Genomic DNA, 18,568 nt, shown 5'->3' with positions numbered 1-18,568 from the left:
CCCTAAGGAGCGGGGCTCCCAGGGGGATGCTAGGGTAGTGGTACTGCAGGATATACTTTTCCTTCTCTATGCTGCTTACATTTTCCCACAGTGAAGGTGTTTAACTTCTCTCTGTGTTTTAAATTACATCTCCCATCCTTGCCTCCAGAGATTCTGACTCAGCGGGGAAGGGTCCAGGATTCTGATCTTCCAAAGACCCTTCACAGACTCAACTAAACAGTCAGTTTGGAAAAAAAAAGAAACAGTCAGTTTGGGAACTGTGGTTGAAACGATTGTTTCCAAAATAATAAGGCAATTAACATTTTTGTTTTTAAGAAAAGCTCCAACTCTATTACACAATCATTTCTTATTATTTCCTTTTATTTTGCAGTAGCTTATTTCTACTACAAATATACATTCTCTAAGAATATTAGATTTGAATTATTTGTAAGAATTATAATAGCATTGGCAGTCATTTTAACAGTTAGCCACACTTGAACAAAGGGTCTAAATTAAATCATTATAAAGCATGTATTTGTGAAGTAAGTTTCATAAACTATTCTAAAATTAAGGCAAACAAGAAAAAAGTCTACAAATATAAATACCAGGGTTCTCAGATTCTAAAATTACAACATTAACTTAAATACCATCTGATTATCTCTCAAAACAATGGATATTCTCAAAAATAACGAAGTACAAAGTTATTATAAATAACAACTTTGGTAAAATGTTTCACAAAACATTTTTAAGTTTTAACTTTGGGAAAATGTAAAGATGCAAATGTTTTTATAACTAACTTTTGAAAATATCTATACTGCCTTAAAATTCAGACATCAAAGCATCTATTTCTTTAAACTTCTTAGTTATATTTTCAATACATTCTCCAGCTTTTAACCTTCGCCCATCAATTATAAGACAGTCCTCTTCACAGTGGTTTTCAAGAGAGCTGCCTGCAGGAACTTCAGGGCCACATTTAGGTAACTGTAAAAATAACCACAAATTTACTTGAAGACCAGGCTTAATTATCTGAACAAAACATAAAACCATCAGTAACTCCTTAACAAGGTGTTCTGTTATGCTGGTGGTCAAATAATGACCCCTACATAAAATATAATGTACGGTAAGTGTCAGTGTAAAAGTAACTGAATATTTAGTCCTATCTCTACTCCTCGACATCATATATTTTTAGCTTTAACTTTTTGAATTGGAAAAATGTGATCATTAAAATTAAAATTCTGCAAGTTTTCTGTTTTTTATTTTAAAACTAACCATTACAGAGAATACAAATGACAACTGTTTTAGTCACACTTCTGATGACTATCTTCTCATAAGCACCTGAATTCCTTGTGAACATTAAGTGTGTGCGCTGGTTTAGTTTGAAAGGTCACAGGTAAAAACAAGGCAAACATACACATGTACACACGAGATTTACAACTTCAGGGTTCATTAAAGGCAGAGGTAACTTCCCACACAATGTGGAAAAAAAAAACAACTCACGTAGTTTAAGCAAGTACTTTCTACTTTCATGTATCAAAAATGTACCTTTTAATACAAAGAGGTATTCAGTAAACTCTGTCTTATTTGTATATGGATTATCTAGTTTGTGAATTATTTAGGTGGATTTTATAACAGTCTGAAATTAATTCCCTTCCATTTTTTTTCCAAGTCAGGGCATGTCAACCAGTGTTAATGTTAGCTAAGAACATAATTAGAAAGGTGAGTCTACTGAGGAAAACAATCTTTGAGTACTTCAATGACAAACAAAAATGGATTTTGATTATCCATGTGTGTATGCTTTTGTTCATGTTGCTCTTCTCAATTCATTGGTATAAGTGCTTGAGAGTAATCAACTTGAAACCTCACACATGAAATGCATGATGAAAACATCATATTCACAACTTTGAAAACAGCTCAAACAATATTTGCCCAGAGAATAAACATGCTCAGAACATCAAAATTATCAGGTATCTCCTTCTGGTGTGTTAGCTTATAAAAGATCACTTTCTTTAAGAAAACACTTAACCACTTTCTGAAAACAAAATACATCTTCAATGTTAAATACCTTTGGAAGCCACATTAATTTTTCCTACTAACACACACACACAAAATGGAAGGAAGAAAAGAAAGGAGAAAAGAAATCCCTTAGGTGATCATTTCTTTACCTTTAAGCTGGAAATTGCTCCAGCTCTGACAGCTGGTCTCATTGCTATTCTCCTCATTTAAAAGTGAACAAGGCCTTAAGTACCCCAACCTGGCATGAATTCCAGGCTTCTAAAGCTCTATGTGGAGAGAGGCTTACGAACCAGTCAGCAGGCAGCACTCACCTGCCTGCCAGCAAGTTAAAACAGTTAATTTTTATAATTCCTAAATGCCTTTTGAAAGCATAAAACATTACAAGAATCTAAAACAAAGAGCAAGCTCCTGCCTGGTGATGTATTAAAACTATGTATTTTACCTTAAGACATAAAAATCAGAAGTAATTTTCTGTTCTATCAAGTTACTAGTTATAATGGCAAAATAGAAGTCAATTTTGTGGCTGTAAAAGCTCCAGGACATTTCTATAAAAATCAACCTGCCTGTATTTTTGAATAGACAAACTGCTAAGACTGAAAAAAAACATTGCACAAAACCATATGGTGCTCAAACAAAATACACATTTGCCAGAAAAGAATAATTTATATATTAACTACATGTATACAATAAATGTCACCAATCTATAGCTCTTGTTCTACGAAGGCTAAGATCTACAGAGAGAACAAGATTTTTTTTTTTAAAGGGACTCTGATCAGAGAAATAGTATTCGCAATCCATGGCAATTCAAGAACAAGTTGAGATCACTGACCAAGAAAACAATTATGTTTTTCAACTCAGTGTTTTTACCAATAATTTCATTTATTTAAATTTTATTTTCCTTTACAGTTTGATCTCAACTGCAAATTTTGTGTATTTTCATGATTTGTAACTTAGTCAAGAAGTGTTTAAGAATCATCTTTGTTCTTGCTGAAGTTCTGAATGAAATTAGCCAAAGTGGATGAACAATCTTGTCCATTTACAAAGCCACTTTTTCTGCACCTCAGAACAGAAGACTTGGGAATGCGTAGTTTTGCAAAGTGAGCATGTGGTAACAGAGATCAGGTGAAGAATTCTTAGCCCCTATTCCCTCCAGAGGCTGCCACTGCCAATTCTCATCTGTAATAATAGCCAGTCTTAGGAGTCAATTACTCTGCAAAGCACTTTTTCTGGTTTGCCTCATTTAACAGTCCTCTGAGGCAAGTAACAGGCAGCCTTGTCCAGGCCTGAGTCCTCACTGCCTGGACCAGGAAGGGGATGCAAGGACAGTATCCTGAGCCCGTCTCCCATCCCCTGCCTCCTGACTCCAGGCACAGTGGATAGCCAAGTAAGGGAGTGAGGAAAGGAATGAAATCGGAAGGATCCAGGGCGCTCACTGCCACGCCCCTCCTGCTGGACCACCTCGTGTGAGCGTCTGCCTCCCGGCTGACTTCTTTCACACCTGCTACCCTGCTCTGTGTTAATGACCTGGGCTTGCTGTAGTGCTGAGCAATGTGTCAACAACTTAAAATTTCTGCTGTCATTGATAAGTACTGAATGCAGTAGGCACACAGGGCCTTTCTCAGCCCAACATGGCTGGCCAAAAGAAAAAAAAAAAGACAACCCAGTTAAGAATGGTGAAATAGAATCTGGTGAAAAATGCCCCACGGAGGTCAGCCCTGTGCATGACCAGGCAGGGCAGGTTTCCAGGGGGCCTCGTGTCCTGGGGCTTCTCCTGAAGGCGAAGATCAGTACCTCCTTGGCGTCAGTGACTCTCACTATCCCTCTTCATTCCAGCCCCAAAGACCCAAAATAAAACAGCTCCTTGGCTCAAGTGTAGTCTTTTTAAAGACTGATAGATGCATTCTAATTTCTCCACAGGCTACTAGTTTCTTGTTCACCTCATGATAACCAAGGGCTCAAATTTCAGAAGTGAAAGGAATTTCCCATATAATGGAAATGAATATCTGGGAACAATTTCTGCCGTTAAAGGATCTGACGTTGCTCTTTAGGCCCGATGGTCATTATGGATCCTACCTTTTCTCCTGTATTCGCTTCCTCTCCGCACTCCTCTTCAGACTTCTTGTGGGTGGTTGTGTGCTCCAGAGCTTGCTCTAGCATTTGCTCCAGCTCTTTCAGTAAAAATTCTGTCTCAGAGACAACTAAAGAAACGTTGTTAATATAGTGAAAAAAGCCCCCTACACCTTAATTAATTCTATCTAATTCATAATCTTAACCACCCTCAAAGAGGACATTTTCTAAATGTTATGAGGCAGGAGGAGAAGGGGATGACAGAGGATGAGATGGTTGGATGGCATCACCAACTCAGTGAACATGAGTTTGAGCAAGCTCCAGGAGTTGGTGATGGACAGGGAAGCCTGGCGTGCTGCAGTTCATGGGGTCACAAAGAGTCGGACACAACTGAGTGACTGAACTGAACTGAACAAGATAAAAAGTATTTTGCATAACTTTCAGTTATAGCCTCTCCCTGATGCAAAATTATTGTGGATTTCCAGGTGAATCTTTTATAATTATTCCTTGGCAAATGTGAGTGACATTCTTACTATATGTAGACTATAAGGATCCCTGACACTAAATTATTTTTTATTTATTTTTTAATTAATTTATTTATTTTAATCAGAGGCTAATTACTTTAAAGTATTGTAGTGGTTTTTGCCATACATTCACATGAATCAGCCATGGGTGTACATGTGTATTTTTAAAATAAGAAGCCAAGGGCACCAAATTAAATTGTTACTTATAGATCAGGAATCAGCAACTTTTTTTCTGTGAAGGACAAGAGAGTAAATATTTCAGGCTTTGTGAGCCAGATGGCTCCATCACAACTACTCAATTCTGCTGTTGGAAAGCAAACCACACGTGAGTGCATCTCATTCATTTCCAACTCTTTGCAACCCCACAGACTGTAGCCCACCATGCTCTTCTGTCCATGGGATTTTCCAGGGAAGGCTGCTGGAGTGGACTGCCATTTCCTCCTTCAGGGAAACTTCCCAACCCAGGGATTGAACCTGTGGCTCTTGTGCCTCCTATATTGGTAGGGGGATTCTTTACCACAGCGCCACCTTCAACCAAATGAGAGTGGCTATGTCCCAATAAAACTTTATTTACAAGAACAAGCAGCAACTGATAATCGTGAGCCACAATTTGTTAAGCCCTGCAATAAACTATTAAAACCACTGTTTAAAAGGGGAAGCCACATAATTAAGTGTCAAGGCTAAATCCAGGCTGAAAATGTAAAGTGAAAGTGTTAGTTGCTCAGTCATGTCCGACTCTTTGCGACCCCAGGGACTGTAGCTCGCGAGCCTCCTCTGTCCATGGAATTCTCCAGGCATGAATACTGGAGTGGGTATCCAGTCCCTTCTCCAGGAGATCGAATCCAGTTCTCCTGCATTGCAGGCAGATTCTTTACCATCTGAGCTGCCAGGGAAGCCCTAGTCTATTCTTAATCAAAATATCAATGCATCTCAACTGCCAAATCTAATTTTTAAAAAAATTCATACACTTATAAAGGCTGTGCAATTTTTCTGCTACTGTGACAGAAATATGTAAGTAAGCAAAATATCCAGTAATTCATCAAACTTGCTGATATAAGATAATATTCCCAACAAAGATATAAATACATAATATAACTCTATAGAGCGATTGCTGATTAACAATATCAAATGAGTTCCCTATTTAAATAAAACAAACATTTTCAATTGATATCGAATCTTTCTGAAGTAAAGATCAAGGGAGGAGACTAGTGGCCTGCTCCTGCACAGCAGACAGATGGGGCCCTGAAAAGTCTTTCAAGGGCAGCATGACTCAGAGAGAAAGAAACACGCCCCATCATCTTCCACTCTGGTTATACAAATCTGACATATACCCCATCATCCGCTACTCATTGGCAGGTCACCAAAAACCACATCAGGGATGTAGAGCAGCTGAAAGTTCATGGAAACCCAAGCAGGGCACACCCTTCAGGGCTAAATATTATCAGTGAATATGGAAGCAAGGTGTTTCCAGCAATAATAATAATAATTTTAATTTGTGTAATATGATATACACATCCATCCATTTGTGTGTGTGTGAGTTTTACACAGACAGGTACCCTTATAAATTAGGCATGTTATAAGGGTAATAAACAGAGATTATTAATGTGAAACATTCCAGTTCAAAAGAATCCATTTTTATTACCATTTTCTTTTATTCAACTGACAAATGTTTCCTGTGTGCCTTCTAAGGGCCAAGGACCCAAGAGAAGAGCCACAGGCCCGTGAGCCCTCCTGAGCGTCATCCTCACCCAGCCAGTCTCAGGTTTCCTCTGTGGAAAACTCTCAAAACAGTTTGAAAGCAGTTTTCTGATAAGCCATTCTATACCTTAGAATCAGTTCCTATGTTCAGAAACAACACAAACAAAAAACTGTGACTTACACGTGAATTGTAAGCATATAGATCTGTGTTCTGTGGTAACTGCTAATGCCTAAGAACACAGAGTGTAAGCTACCACATTCTAGAACAACAGTATTCCAAATCTGGGGCATAAGAATCATCTGAAGATGATTAAAAAATAGGAATGCAACACCATGGCTTCTGAATTAGAATTTTCTACAGGAAAGTCCATTTTCATGGAAGCACTTGTGTTGAGAGTCACCTCTCTTTGTGACAGATTTCTTACTTAGTAACTTGTCACTTAACAACAAGAGTGTGACTATCTTCACATCAATTCCCCAGTCCCACTCATGGACGTTGTGTTTTCCTATTTTACATTCTGAGTCTATGAAAATTGATAGTGACACTTAATGCACTGTTGAGAAGACGAATTTTGAGCTCTGCTATGAAGGAAAAATGGTACACAAACATCTTTATATTTCTAAGCTGTCTGTGAAAGTCGCTCAGTCATGTCCAACTCTTTGTTGACCCCACGACTGTAGCCTGCCAGGCTCCTCTGTCCATGAAATTCTTCAGGCAAGAATACTGGAGTGGGTTGCTGTGCCCTCCTCTAGGGGATCTTCCCGACCCAGGGATCAAACCCAGGTCTCCCACATTGCAGCTGGATTCTTTACCAGTTGAGAGAGCAGGGAAGCCCTTATATTTCTAAGGCTAGACTACAATACAATCAATTTATGATAATGAATGTCATTGCCGAGTGCCACTGCAGGCTCTCTGTTTTTCAAGTGATCTGGAAAAACATGTATACTGCCTTTCGATCAAAGGGTAGACAAAGTAATGGATGGCTTCATAAATCAAGTAGGGTTCATAACACCAACTTGACTGATGTCAAAGTCTGCTTTCAGAACAACACGAGGCTTGCTTTTCTAAAAGGTATTCCTATACTGTAAACACAGAGTCCAAAAATAATTCTCAGAAATTGCAGTTACTGTAATCTACAAACGAGGTTATCAAAATTGGTCAATGATCTCCAAAGATAGAGACAGAACGCAGGCCTGTGCTGACTGCATGACCAATCATCTTCTATCAATCCTGATTATCCGGTAGTTTTCCTGACTTGCTTCAATTTGTTGTCAAGAGTAAAGTGGTACCATTACAGCTGCTCTATCACTCAGAAAAAGTGGGAGGAAAAAAGTAAAGAAAAAAGAAAAAAAGGTATCTCTCCCACTGAAGTATGAATCTGGCTTTTTAAAATGTATTTTTATAAAATAAATTAGTGCTGGTTTTTCACTCCTGGTAAGAAATAACTTACTGTTTATCTCAATAAATCAGTCACTATTTTAGAAAAAGCCATCAATGTATAATATATTTATGAAGTTTTCTTTATTCTCTACTTCTCTATTAAATGCTTAAAGAAGCTATTTCCTCTTTTATATAAAGAGGCCACTGGTTCAGTTACTTCAAACTTGGCACTGAAAAACAGCATCTTAAATAAATTTTCAGGGCCATTTCAATGTTGAAATTTTGAAGCCATTCTTCCAGAGGAGAAGGGTGAAGAGGAGGAAAAAGCACTTGGTTTTGATTTGTTTTCAAGTAACCACAAAGCCTCTTCTATCAGCTTAGGATGTAAATGTAGAGATGAGGGAACTACAGGCTCAAGTGAATGAAGAAGGTGCCTACCTAGAACAAACAGACACAGGGGGCAGGAGGGCCCAGAGGATAAAGATAACTCCCAACCCTGAGCAGGCAGGCCAAGTCTGCCTTCAACAGCAAGATAGCAGCCTTCTCCCCCGTCAGCCTTCTGCCCCCACCCAGGCCTAAGGCTCATCTAGGCATCATCCAGACCTTTTCTGTATCAGCCATTCTCTGCCATGCTCACCTGTCCCAGGTGAATGATAAACACATCCCTTGCTAATTTACTCATGAATGTTAGTAGACTGTTAACTAATCCAGGGTTATATGTCAATATAGGAGGAGAAGGGGAAGACAGAGGATGAGATGGTTGGATGGCATCACCGACTCAGTTGACATGAGTTTAAGCAAGCTCCAGGAGTTGGTGATGGACAGGGAAGCCTGGTGTGCTGCAGTCCATGGGGTTGCAAAGAGTCAAACACGACTGAGTGACTCAGCTGATACTGATGATATGTTAATCTTTTACTAAAACTTCTAGAGACTGCCTACTCCACAAAGAGAAATGAGGTATTTACCAACAGACAACACTGATACAATGAAACAAGTGACAAAAGCTCAAAGACTAAAAATAAGAGAAGTAAAAATCTGTTCATTAAGGGGGATATGAAGGGCAATAATTACACTTTAAAAAGATGCTTAGAGCAACTAGCAGTGCTGTATGTGACTGTGACTGCACGGGTGCTCAGTCATGTCTGACCCTGTGACCCCATGGACTGCAGCCCGTCATCCTCCTCTGTCCATGGGAAATTCCAGGCAAGAATACAGGAGTGAGTTGCCATTTCCTACTCCAGGGAATCTTCCTGACCCAGGGATCCAACCCGTGTCTCCTGCATTGGCAGGCGGGTTCTTTAGCACTGAGCCACACTGAAAAACCATAAATTTAGCTTTAAGCTTCTGTTACAGCAACCAAAGAAATATTGCAAACTTTGATTAATTTTAAGAAGCTATGTGACCTTAGAAAAGGCATACAACCTATTAAGTGTCTCTGTTTCTCCACTGATACCATAGGAATTATACTAAAATGTACCTTATTCATCTCATACAGATTTTGTGAAGATTAAACTAATATATATTAAATGTTTAGAAAAGTGAAGACACAGTAACTGTTACAGGTGTATCAGGTGTATCATTATTATTCTATTATTATTTCACCATCATAGATGGAGTTTTTGGTTCCTAAACACTGAAAAAAAAAACAATGGGTTACAGAGACAATCAAATATAATACGAGATATTCCTGGTAGCAATTCCCCAAAAAAATGCAGACATACTCCACAAACAGTTATCTCTTAGATTGAATCCATTTTTATAACCATTTTTCAAACTTGTAGTAAATTTACAATGCTGTGTTTTTCAGGTGTACAGCAAAGTGACTCAGTTACACACGCATCCACATATATATTCTTTCTCAGACTCTTTTCCATTATAAGTTATTAGAAAATATTACAAAACATTGAGTATAGTTCCCTGTGCTATACAGTAGGTCCTTGTTTATCCATTTCATATACAGTAGTGTGTGTATGTTAACCCCAAACTCATAATTTATCTCCGACCCCAGCATTAGATTAAATCTTTACACACCCATGAACATACAGTTTAATCATTTATGTAATGATTCCTCAACTTTTTCTGTTGTTTTCCAGAAACAGTCCTCTCTTTCTTGGATAAGACAGCTTCTCTTGCATTTTCTTTATTACAGATGAAGAAACTGATGTCTGACAAGGTAGGGCAGTTACATGTACTTGCCTCTCCCTGGGATCTCGAACTAAGGGAGAGAGAAGCAACTGCAGAGCATGAAGCCAAGAGGGCACATCACAGCTGGGGCAGCGGACAAAGGGGAGATGTGAGCACCCAGAGTGTAAAGAAAGAGGGCCCCAAAGTGGAGCTGAGACTCAAGAGCCAGATGCTATCATTTTTGTCTGTTGTTTGATCTAGGACTGATTCTACCTTAAGCTAAGAAGAAATGAGAGACATCAGAGACGTGAATCAAGGAAGCCACAGAAATATGAGTAGTGAATAAAGAATTTGAAGAGGATGCAAACTACTGAAAAAGCACCACTCTTTCAGGAAGTGGACAGAGAACACAGAAGATGAGACGCTTCTGCTCTTCAGTTCACATGGCATTGGATGAGTGAGACACAGACCAGGGAAGCCACTCTAACAGTGAACTACTGAGGCTTTCAGAGCCACGCAGCAAGGAGATTACTGATGGGCAGTCACTTCTGGTCCATGGGTCCCTGCTGCCCTAGGGTCTCTCCTGTAGGATCTTGTGCCAGCTGGAGGGGAGGAGGACCCAGCTGTGGCATCAGGTCACCTAGGGGGAACTCACTCTAGGGATAAAATGACTTCTGTTTCTACGGGAATATGTGAGCTGATCATGTGAGGCAAAGGAACAAAGCTGCACTCCCCACACCAAAAAAGGAGGCACCTTAATTAGCAGGAAAGCAGCAGCAGACTAAGTTTAAGAAGAGAACAACAGAATTCTGTAGTGGTTTAGGAGAGAAAAGAAAGATATAAAATAACCACTCTTGTCAGGAAGCATTTAACAAGAGGCTTCCTGTGTGCTGTTTTGGATCTGTCAGGAACCCTCTGGCCCTTATTAATTCCTGAATATTAAGGAATTAAGAGGAGAGGCATGCCTTTCCTGTGGCTGAGGAATCCAGGCATTTCTCATTACAGTGATAAGTACCCTCTTCCTTCTTATGAAAAAGTGATTGTTTGCAACTCTCTCTTTGATAGGGATCGTCTTACGTTTTGTAAGTCTGGAATTTTAATCTTTATGTTTGCTGAGAATAACCACCTTGTAAGACAGTATATATGCCCATGCCATGTTGATTAAAACACCTTCGCTCCATCAGAGCTTGGGTCCCCGTGTCTTTCTTTCTTTCTCTCTCTCTCTCTCTCCTCTGTTTCTGGCTAATTCCTTGGAGTGCGGAGGCCCGCTGAGCTCACTTTCTTGCCTGGGCTTCTAAGACCCTCTCGAGACGGCACACTGTGCCTTCACCCACTTGAGAGGGCGCCTGGTGCCTACATGCAGCAGCGCGAGCCCTAATAGGACTCTATTGGCTTTCCGCTAAACCAGGGGACATCAGCCTCTTTCTCTCTCTCACTTTCTTATTGTCGACTCCGGACCACCAGGTTCCGGTCCAATAAAGGACAACACACCCTGTCCTTCCTTCTGTTCCATGAGACTATGTACAAATGGTGCATTTAGCCCCATAGGATGTGGGGGTGGCTACAGGAGAGGAAGTGAGGCCCGACAGCTTCTCTGGGTTCAATCGGCTATGAAACCTCTTTGTGTGGCTGCCAAAGTTCCACCTTGTAAACAAGCACGTGCCTCTTTTCAAGACCAAGGACAATGTAGAAACAGTAAAGCGCTTCTGAAAGCAAAGCCTTTCCCCCTGCAGGCCACCTTCTCCCTACAGTGCTCTAGCACCCACGGCAGCAAGTTCAGCTGGGAGCCCCAGGCTCTGCTTTTCCTCCTTCTCCTCCTTTGGCAGCCCTGGCTAAATGTGGAATAGAGAATTCTAGATTGAAATGTACTGATGTTGGTATTTCCTCCTATAACTGCTGGTGCTTTATTTTAAAAAAAATCAAACATATGACAAAGCCAGACAAAATTTAATTTGAGGGGACAGAAATCTAAAGACAATGGAAAAGCCCTCGTATGTAAATTAATGCCAGAATGCCACTAATGTTTCTCATATACATATACATGTACATTTTGTTTTCTTCAAAGGACTACAATAATGTTTGGTGGAATTAAATACAGGTAAAAGAACTAAAAGCAAGACAGGCCTTCACATACCCATGTTTTCCTTTGATAAGGCATCATCTGAACAAACATTTTCAAAAGAGGATTTTAAAACAGCTTTCCTGGAAAAAGAATTTGACAGATTTATTTTTTAAAGAACAAGCATGTATATTTAAATGATCATTCATGAATACTGGCAACAGTAAATTATGAATATATATTTCTTACCTTGAAGTATCTTTTTTTTTTTTTGGTTAATTTACACAGTAAGGAAGGCAGTGAAAAACCAAAGGGGAATAATATTGATTTGGGCTCTCACTAGGTGAGAAGCACTAACAAGCTATCCAGCACTTTACATAGCCTATTTCATATAATCCTCCCTCCAAAAACATACTAAATTATTGTTACTCTCATTTTATGAAGAAACGGAGGCCCTGAGAAATTGAGAAATTTGACAACATAGGAAAATGGTTGAACATGACAGAACTGAATTCTGTCAAACTGCAAAATCCATGCCTTTCCCAGTATACTGTGTTGCTGATTTAGAGTCAGAAAACATTTGTTCAGGCACATCTTCTCTAACCAGAAGATCCTAAGAAAGTCATGTAACTTCTTTAAGTCACAAATTTTAAATGGAGATAATTATGATACACTTCGTATCTATTTGATAGGGTTACTGTGAAGGGTAACTGAGATTAGGAAGTGAAAGTCCTTTACAAAATGTAATTATTCATCTTCAGAAAAAGGACAAAAAAGAAAAGAAGGACTGTCATATCAAGCCAGTCTTTGTCTTTAAGCAGGACTCCTTTTCACATAGCACTGCTTACCATTCAATAAAAAAAAAAAAAAAAAAACAAAACCTATACAATTGGTTCAATGATAAACACTAAAACTTGTTATCCATGATTTATTATAAATGCTTGTTTCCGGTTTGTACTACCTATGTTTAAATTTAAAACCTATTTCTCATCTGGTCACTCACATGATATTAATCTTTGAAACTTACAGTTCAATACATCTATACAAACATAAAACTTTCTCCATACTTCTAAGACTACTACTTATATTATTAATTCTTTTAGAAAATTTACAACATATTTCCATACAGAAACAGAATAAAGAATCAGGGGAAGAGGAAGGTAAACTTGCAAACTCATTCTATGAGGCCACCACCACCCTAATACCAAAACCAGACAAAGATGACACAAAAAAGAGAACTACAGGCCAGTATCACTGATGAACATAGATGCAAAAATTCTTAACAAAATTCTAGCAAACAGAATTCAAGAACATATTAAAAAGATCACACATAATGACCAAGTGGGCTTTATCCCAGGGATGCAAGGATTCTTCAACATTTGCAAATCAATCAATGTGATGCACCACATTAACAAATTGAAAGACAAAAAACTCTATGATTATCTCAATAGATGCAGAGAAAGTCTTTGACAAAATTCAACATCCATTTATGATAAAAAACCCTCCAGAAAGCAGGCATAGAAGGAACATACTGCAACATAATAAAAGCTATATGTGATAAACCCATAGCAAACATTATCCTCGATGGTGAAAAATTGAAAGCATTTCCGCTAAAGTCAGGAACAAGACAAGGGTGCCCATTCTCACCACTACTGTTCAACATAGTTTTGGAAGCTTTGGCCACAGCAATCAGAGAAGAAAAAGAAATACAAGGAATCCAGATTGGAAAAGAAGTAAAACTCTCACTGTTTGCAGATGACATGATCCTCTACATAGAAAACCCTAAAGACTCCACCAGACAATTACTAGAGCTAATCTGAATATAGTAAAGTTGCAGGATATAAAATCAACACACAGAAATCCCTTGCATTCCTATACACTAACAATGAGAGAACAGAAAGAGAAATTAAGGAAACAATTCCATTCACCATTGCAACAAAAAGAATAAAATACTTAGGGATAAATCTACCTAAATAAACAGAATACCTATATATAGAAAACTATAAAACACTGATGAAAAAAATCAAAGAGGACACAAATAGATGGAGAAATATACCGTGTTCATGGATTGGAAGAATCAATATTGTGAAAATGAGTATACTACCTAAAGCAATCTATAGATACAATGCAATCCCTATCAAGCTACCAAAGGTATTTTTCACAGAACTAGAACAAATAATTTCACAATTTGTATGGAAATACAAAAAACCTCGAATAGCCAAAGCAGTCTTGAGAAAGAAGAATGGAACTGGAGGAATCAACCTGCCTGACTTCAGGCTCTACTACAAAGCTACAGTCATCAAGACAGTATGGTACTGGCACAAAGACAGAAATATAGATCAATGGAACAGAATAGAAAGCCCAGAGATAAATCCACGAACCTATGGACACCTTATCTTCGACAAAGGAGGCAAGAATATACAATGGAAAAAAGACAACCCCTTTAACAAGTGGTGCTGGGGAAACTGGTCAACCACTTGTAAAAGAATGAAACTAGAACACTTTCTAACACCATACACAAAAATAAACTCAAAATGGATTAAAGCTCTAAATCTAAGACCAGAAACTATAAAACTCCTAGAGGAAAACACAGGCAAAACACTCTCTGACATAAATCACAGCAGGATCCTCTATGACCCACCTCCCAGAATATTGGAAATAAAAGCAAAAATAAACAAATGGGACCTAATGAAACTTAAAAGCTTTTGCACAACAAAGGAAACTATAAGCAAGGTGAAAAGACAGCCTTCAGAATGGGAGAAAATAATAGCAAATGAAGCAAGTGACAAAGAATTAACCTCAAAAATATACAGGCAACTCCTGCAGCTCAATTCCAGAAAAATAAACCAACCAATAAAAAAATGGGCCAAAGAACTAAACAGACATTTCTCCAAAGAAGACATACAGATGGCTAACAAACACATGAAAAGATGCTCAACATCACTCATTATCAGAGAAATGCAAATCAAAACCTCAATGAGGTATTATTACACACCAGTCAGAATGGCTGCTATCCAAAAGTCTACAAACAATAAATGCTGGAGAGGGTGTGGAGAAAAGGGAACACTTTTACACTGTTTTTGGTGGGAATGCAAACTAGTACAGCCACTATGGCGAACAGTGTGGAGATTCCTCAAAAAACTGGAAACAGAACGGCCATACGACCCAGCAATCCCACTGCTGGGGATACACACTGAGGAAACCAGAATTGAAAGAGACATGTGTACTTCAATGTTCATAGAAGCACTGTTTATAATAGCCAGGACATGGAAGCAACCTAGATGCCCACTGGCAGATGAATAGATAAGAAAGTTGTGGTACATATACACAATGGAATATTACTCAGCTATTAAAAAGAATGCATTTGAATCAATTTTAATGAGGTGGATGAAACTGGAGCCTATTATACAGAGTGAAGTAAGTCAGAAAGAAAAACACCAATAGAGTAGATTAACGCATATATATAGAATATAGAAAGATGGTAACAATGACCCTATATGCGAGATAACAATAGGGACACAGATGTAAAGAACAGACTGTTGGACTCTGTGGGAGGAGGCGAGGGTGGGATGATTTGAGAGAATAGCATTGAAACATGTATATTATCATATGTGAAATAGATCACCAGTCCAGGTTCAATGCATGAGATAGGGTGCTCAGGACTGGTGCACTTGGATGACCCTGAAGGATGGGATAGGAAGGGAGGTGGGAGGGGGGTTCAGGATGGGGAGCACATGTACACCCATGGCTGATTCATGTGAATGTATGGCAAAAACCACTACAATATTGTAAAGTAATTAGTGTCCAATTAAAATAAATTTAAAAAATCAGGGGAAATGTCATATAAAAATTAAACCCTATATATATTTTAATTTTATCATAATAATTTTTCATTTAAAAAGACATACCTTTTCCTTTTTCCAAATTTGGGATTTTTCTTTTCAGTTTTATTTTTGGAAATTTGCACCTGTAAAATAACCATTAACAAAAAGATGTGTTATTTCACGTGGGATATGATGAACTCAGCATAATAATGGATCCTATACAGTCTGAGTAATTTAGCCCAGAAGAGAAACTCTGGCTCCCGGCTGTAAATACACCTATAATTCCAAGTCAACAACTGCTGCAATTGCACTGACCTGCTCAACTTCTGGGAACAGTCGACTGATCCTATACAAATGCCTACCCTTATATAGACTCTCCCTTCCTCACTTCATGAACATAGAAAAACACTAAATAAGACAGCTTTTAAATTTTAATACACTTACGATCTTTAAAGAAAGAAAGAAATATTCAGATGCCAGAAACATGTGGAATGTAAATCTGTATGTTGGGAACTGACGTGTGGAAGGCCTCCAGGGAATCTGTACCAGGAAAGAGTCAAAGGGGCTTGGGATGGGGTTTTAATGTCTCAGCAAGGACAAGGAGGAGGAGGTGGAAAAATGGGAACCCTCATACACTGCTGGTGGGAATGTGGAATGGGGGAGCCATTGTGGAATACAGTGTGATGATTCCTCAATATGCTAAGTGTAGAGTTACCCTATGATCTAGCAATTCCACTCCTAGGTATATGCCCAACATAAACGAATGATATACTCATGTAAAAGATTGTGTCTGGTCATAACTATGAAACTATAAATGTGAATAACGGCATTATTCATGATAGTCCAAAAGTAGAAAGAATCTAAATGTCCATTAATGGATAGCTAATACGTGGTATATCCATATGTGTACTCAGTCACTTCAGTCGTGTCTGACTCTTTGTGACCCCAAGGACCATAGCCTTCCAGGCTGTTCTGGCCATAAGATCTTCCTGGCAAGAATACTGGAGTGGGCTGCCCTGCCCTCCTCCAGGGGATCTTCCTGACACAGAGACTGAACCTTCATCTCCTGCATCTCCTGAATTGCAGGCAGATTCTTTACCACTGAGACACTGGGGAAGCCTGGTTATACATATAATGACATATGATCTAGCTTTTATAAATAATAAAGTACTGACACCCACTACAACATGGATGAATCCTGAGATCATTATGCAAAGTAAAAAGTTTAAAAAGTCAGACACAAAAGGCCACATGTTGAATGATTTCACTTATCTGAAATGCCCAGAAAAAGCAAATCTACAGACACAAAAGTACATTAGTGATAGCCAAGGACTGGGGGATGTGGAAATGAGTAGTGATTCCTAACAAATATCAGGTTTTCTTTTGGTAGTATGAAAAAATGTTCTGAAATCAGATAGCAGTATTGCTTGTACAACTGTTAATATATTAAAAACCACTGAGTTTTACGGTTTAAAATTAAGTTACACCTTCCTGGCAAGAATGAAGGTAAAAAAAATTTTTAATGCAGTGACTTGGAAAAATTAAAATAAGGAGACAGAATATATTAATGATTAATAACAAAAGGAACCTGGTGTAGCAATACTACTGTTAGAAAAAAGCAGATGTTAAGGCAAAAAGCATAATCAAAGATAAAAAAGGTTATTCCTTAATGCTAAAAGAAACAATCTACCATCAAAATATAACAGTCCTTAACCTGTATATACCAAACTCTTAGCCTTAAAATATACACAGAGAAACAGAATTAAAAGTAGAAACCTGATGAAGAATTTACAGGTAAAATGGGATAATTTAAATTTATTTCTCATTAAAAAGTTATATCTTAATAATCTCTCAAAGGAAGTTTGTATGAAACATTCAGGAAGTTCATATTATTATGATACTAAAGATTAAGCAGTCTTCTTTTTGTGATCTTAACCTCAAGGTCCCTGGTGGCTCAGACAGTAAAGAATCTGCCTGCAATGCAGAGGACCTGGATTCGATTCCTGGGTTGGAAAAATCCCCTGGAGAAGGGAATGGCTACCCACTCCAGTATTCTGGCTTGGAGAATTCCATGGACTGTATATAGCCCACGGGGATGCAAAGAGTCCGATACCACTGAGCGACTTTCACACACAATATTCATATAGCTTTTCCAAGACTGCTTTACATATTTATATGGTAAAAAGAAAAAAGCATACAGAAAAACTGTTGTTTAAATCAGTGATCTACATCCACAAAGACATTGTAACACTTTATTTCTATTTTGCTATTCAGGATCAGCTTACATGACATGCATATTTGAATATGAAGCAAAAGGGTGGCCACAAGTGGAAATGAAACTTAGGTAACAAGATTGTTGTTCAGCCGCAAAGTCATGTCAGGCTCTTTGTAACCTCATGAACTGTAGCACATCAGGCCCCTCTGTCCTCCACTATCTCCCAGAGTTTGCTCAGACTCATGTCCATTGAGTCAGTGATGCCATCTAACCATCTCATTCTCTGCTGTCCCCTTCTCCTCCTGACTTCAATCTTTCCCAGCATCAGTCTTTTTCAATGAATTGGTTCTGTGCATCAAGTAGCCAAAGTATTGGAGCTTCAGCTTTAGCATCAGTCCTTCCAATGATATTCAGTGTTAATTTCCTTTAGGATAGACTGGTTTAATCTCCTTGCTTTCAAAGGGACTTTCAAGAGTCTTCTCCAGCACCACAATGCAAAAGCATCCGTTTTTCGGTGCTCAACCTTCTTTATGATCCAACTGTCACATCCATACATGACTACTGGAAAAACCATAGGTAACAAAGTGCAAACTGTTTTATAGGTATTAGTAGAGAGAAATACTGTTAGACAACTTCCATAAATGAGGGTGAGTTGTGTTGGTGATAATAAATTCCTCTCTACTT

The 18,568-nt window shown here is 38.4% G+C and overlaps 1 protein-coding gene across 6 annotated transcripts in view; it reads right to left on the bottom strand.

Annotated features, from left to right (window-relative positions):
• Positions 1 to 264: 264 nt before the first annotated feature.
• The window catches only part of ZCWPW2 (zinc finger CW-type and PWWP domain containing 2), a 138,164-nt gene continuing 119,860 nt past the window's right edge, over positions 265 to 18,568 (bottom strand). For 4 of the 6 annotated variants that reach the window (XM_043887067.1, XM_043887066.1, XM_043887065.1 and 1 more), the window contains 4 exons: positions 15,754 to 15,812; positions 11,921 to 11,988; positions 4,066 to 4,190; positions 342 to 960 (listed from right to left, as the gene is read on the bottom strand). In XM_043887067.1, the coding sequence (XP_043743002.1) occupies positions 799 to 960; positions 4,066 to 4,190; positions 11,921 to 11,988; positions 15,754 to 15,812 (414 nt within the window). In that variant the 3' untranslated portion in view covers positions 342 to 798. Of the gene's footprint in view, positions 961 to 4,065; positions 4,191 to 11,920; positions 11,989 to 15,753; positions 15,813 to 18,568 lie in introns of all 6 variants that reach the window. The other 2 variants (XM_043887069.1, XM_043887068.1) reach the window with 2 other exon arrangements.

The sequence above is a fragment of the Cervus elaphus genome, chromosome 24 (genome assembly GCF_910594005.1).
Source record: "Cervus elaphus chromosome 24, mCerEla1.1, whole genome shotgun sequence".
In the NCBI taxonomy this organism is placed as follows: domain Eukaryota; kingdom Metazoa; phylum Chordata; class Mammalia; order Artiodactyla; family Cervidae; genus Cervus; species Cervus elaphus.
This window is presented reverse-complemented; position numbering and strand designations above follow the sequence as displayed.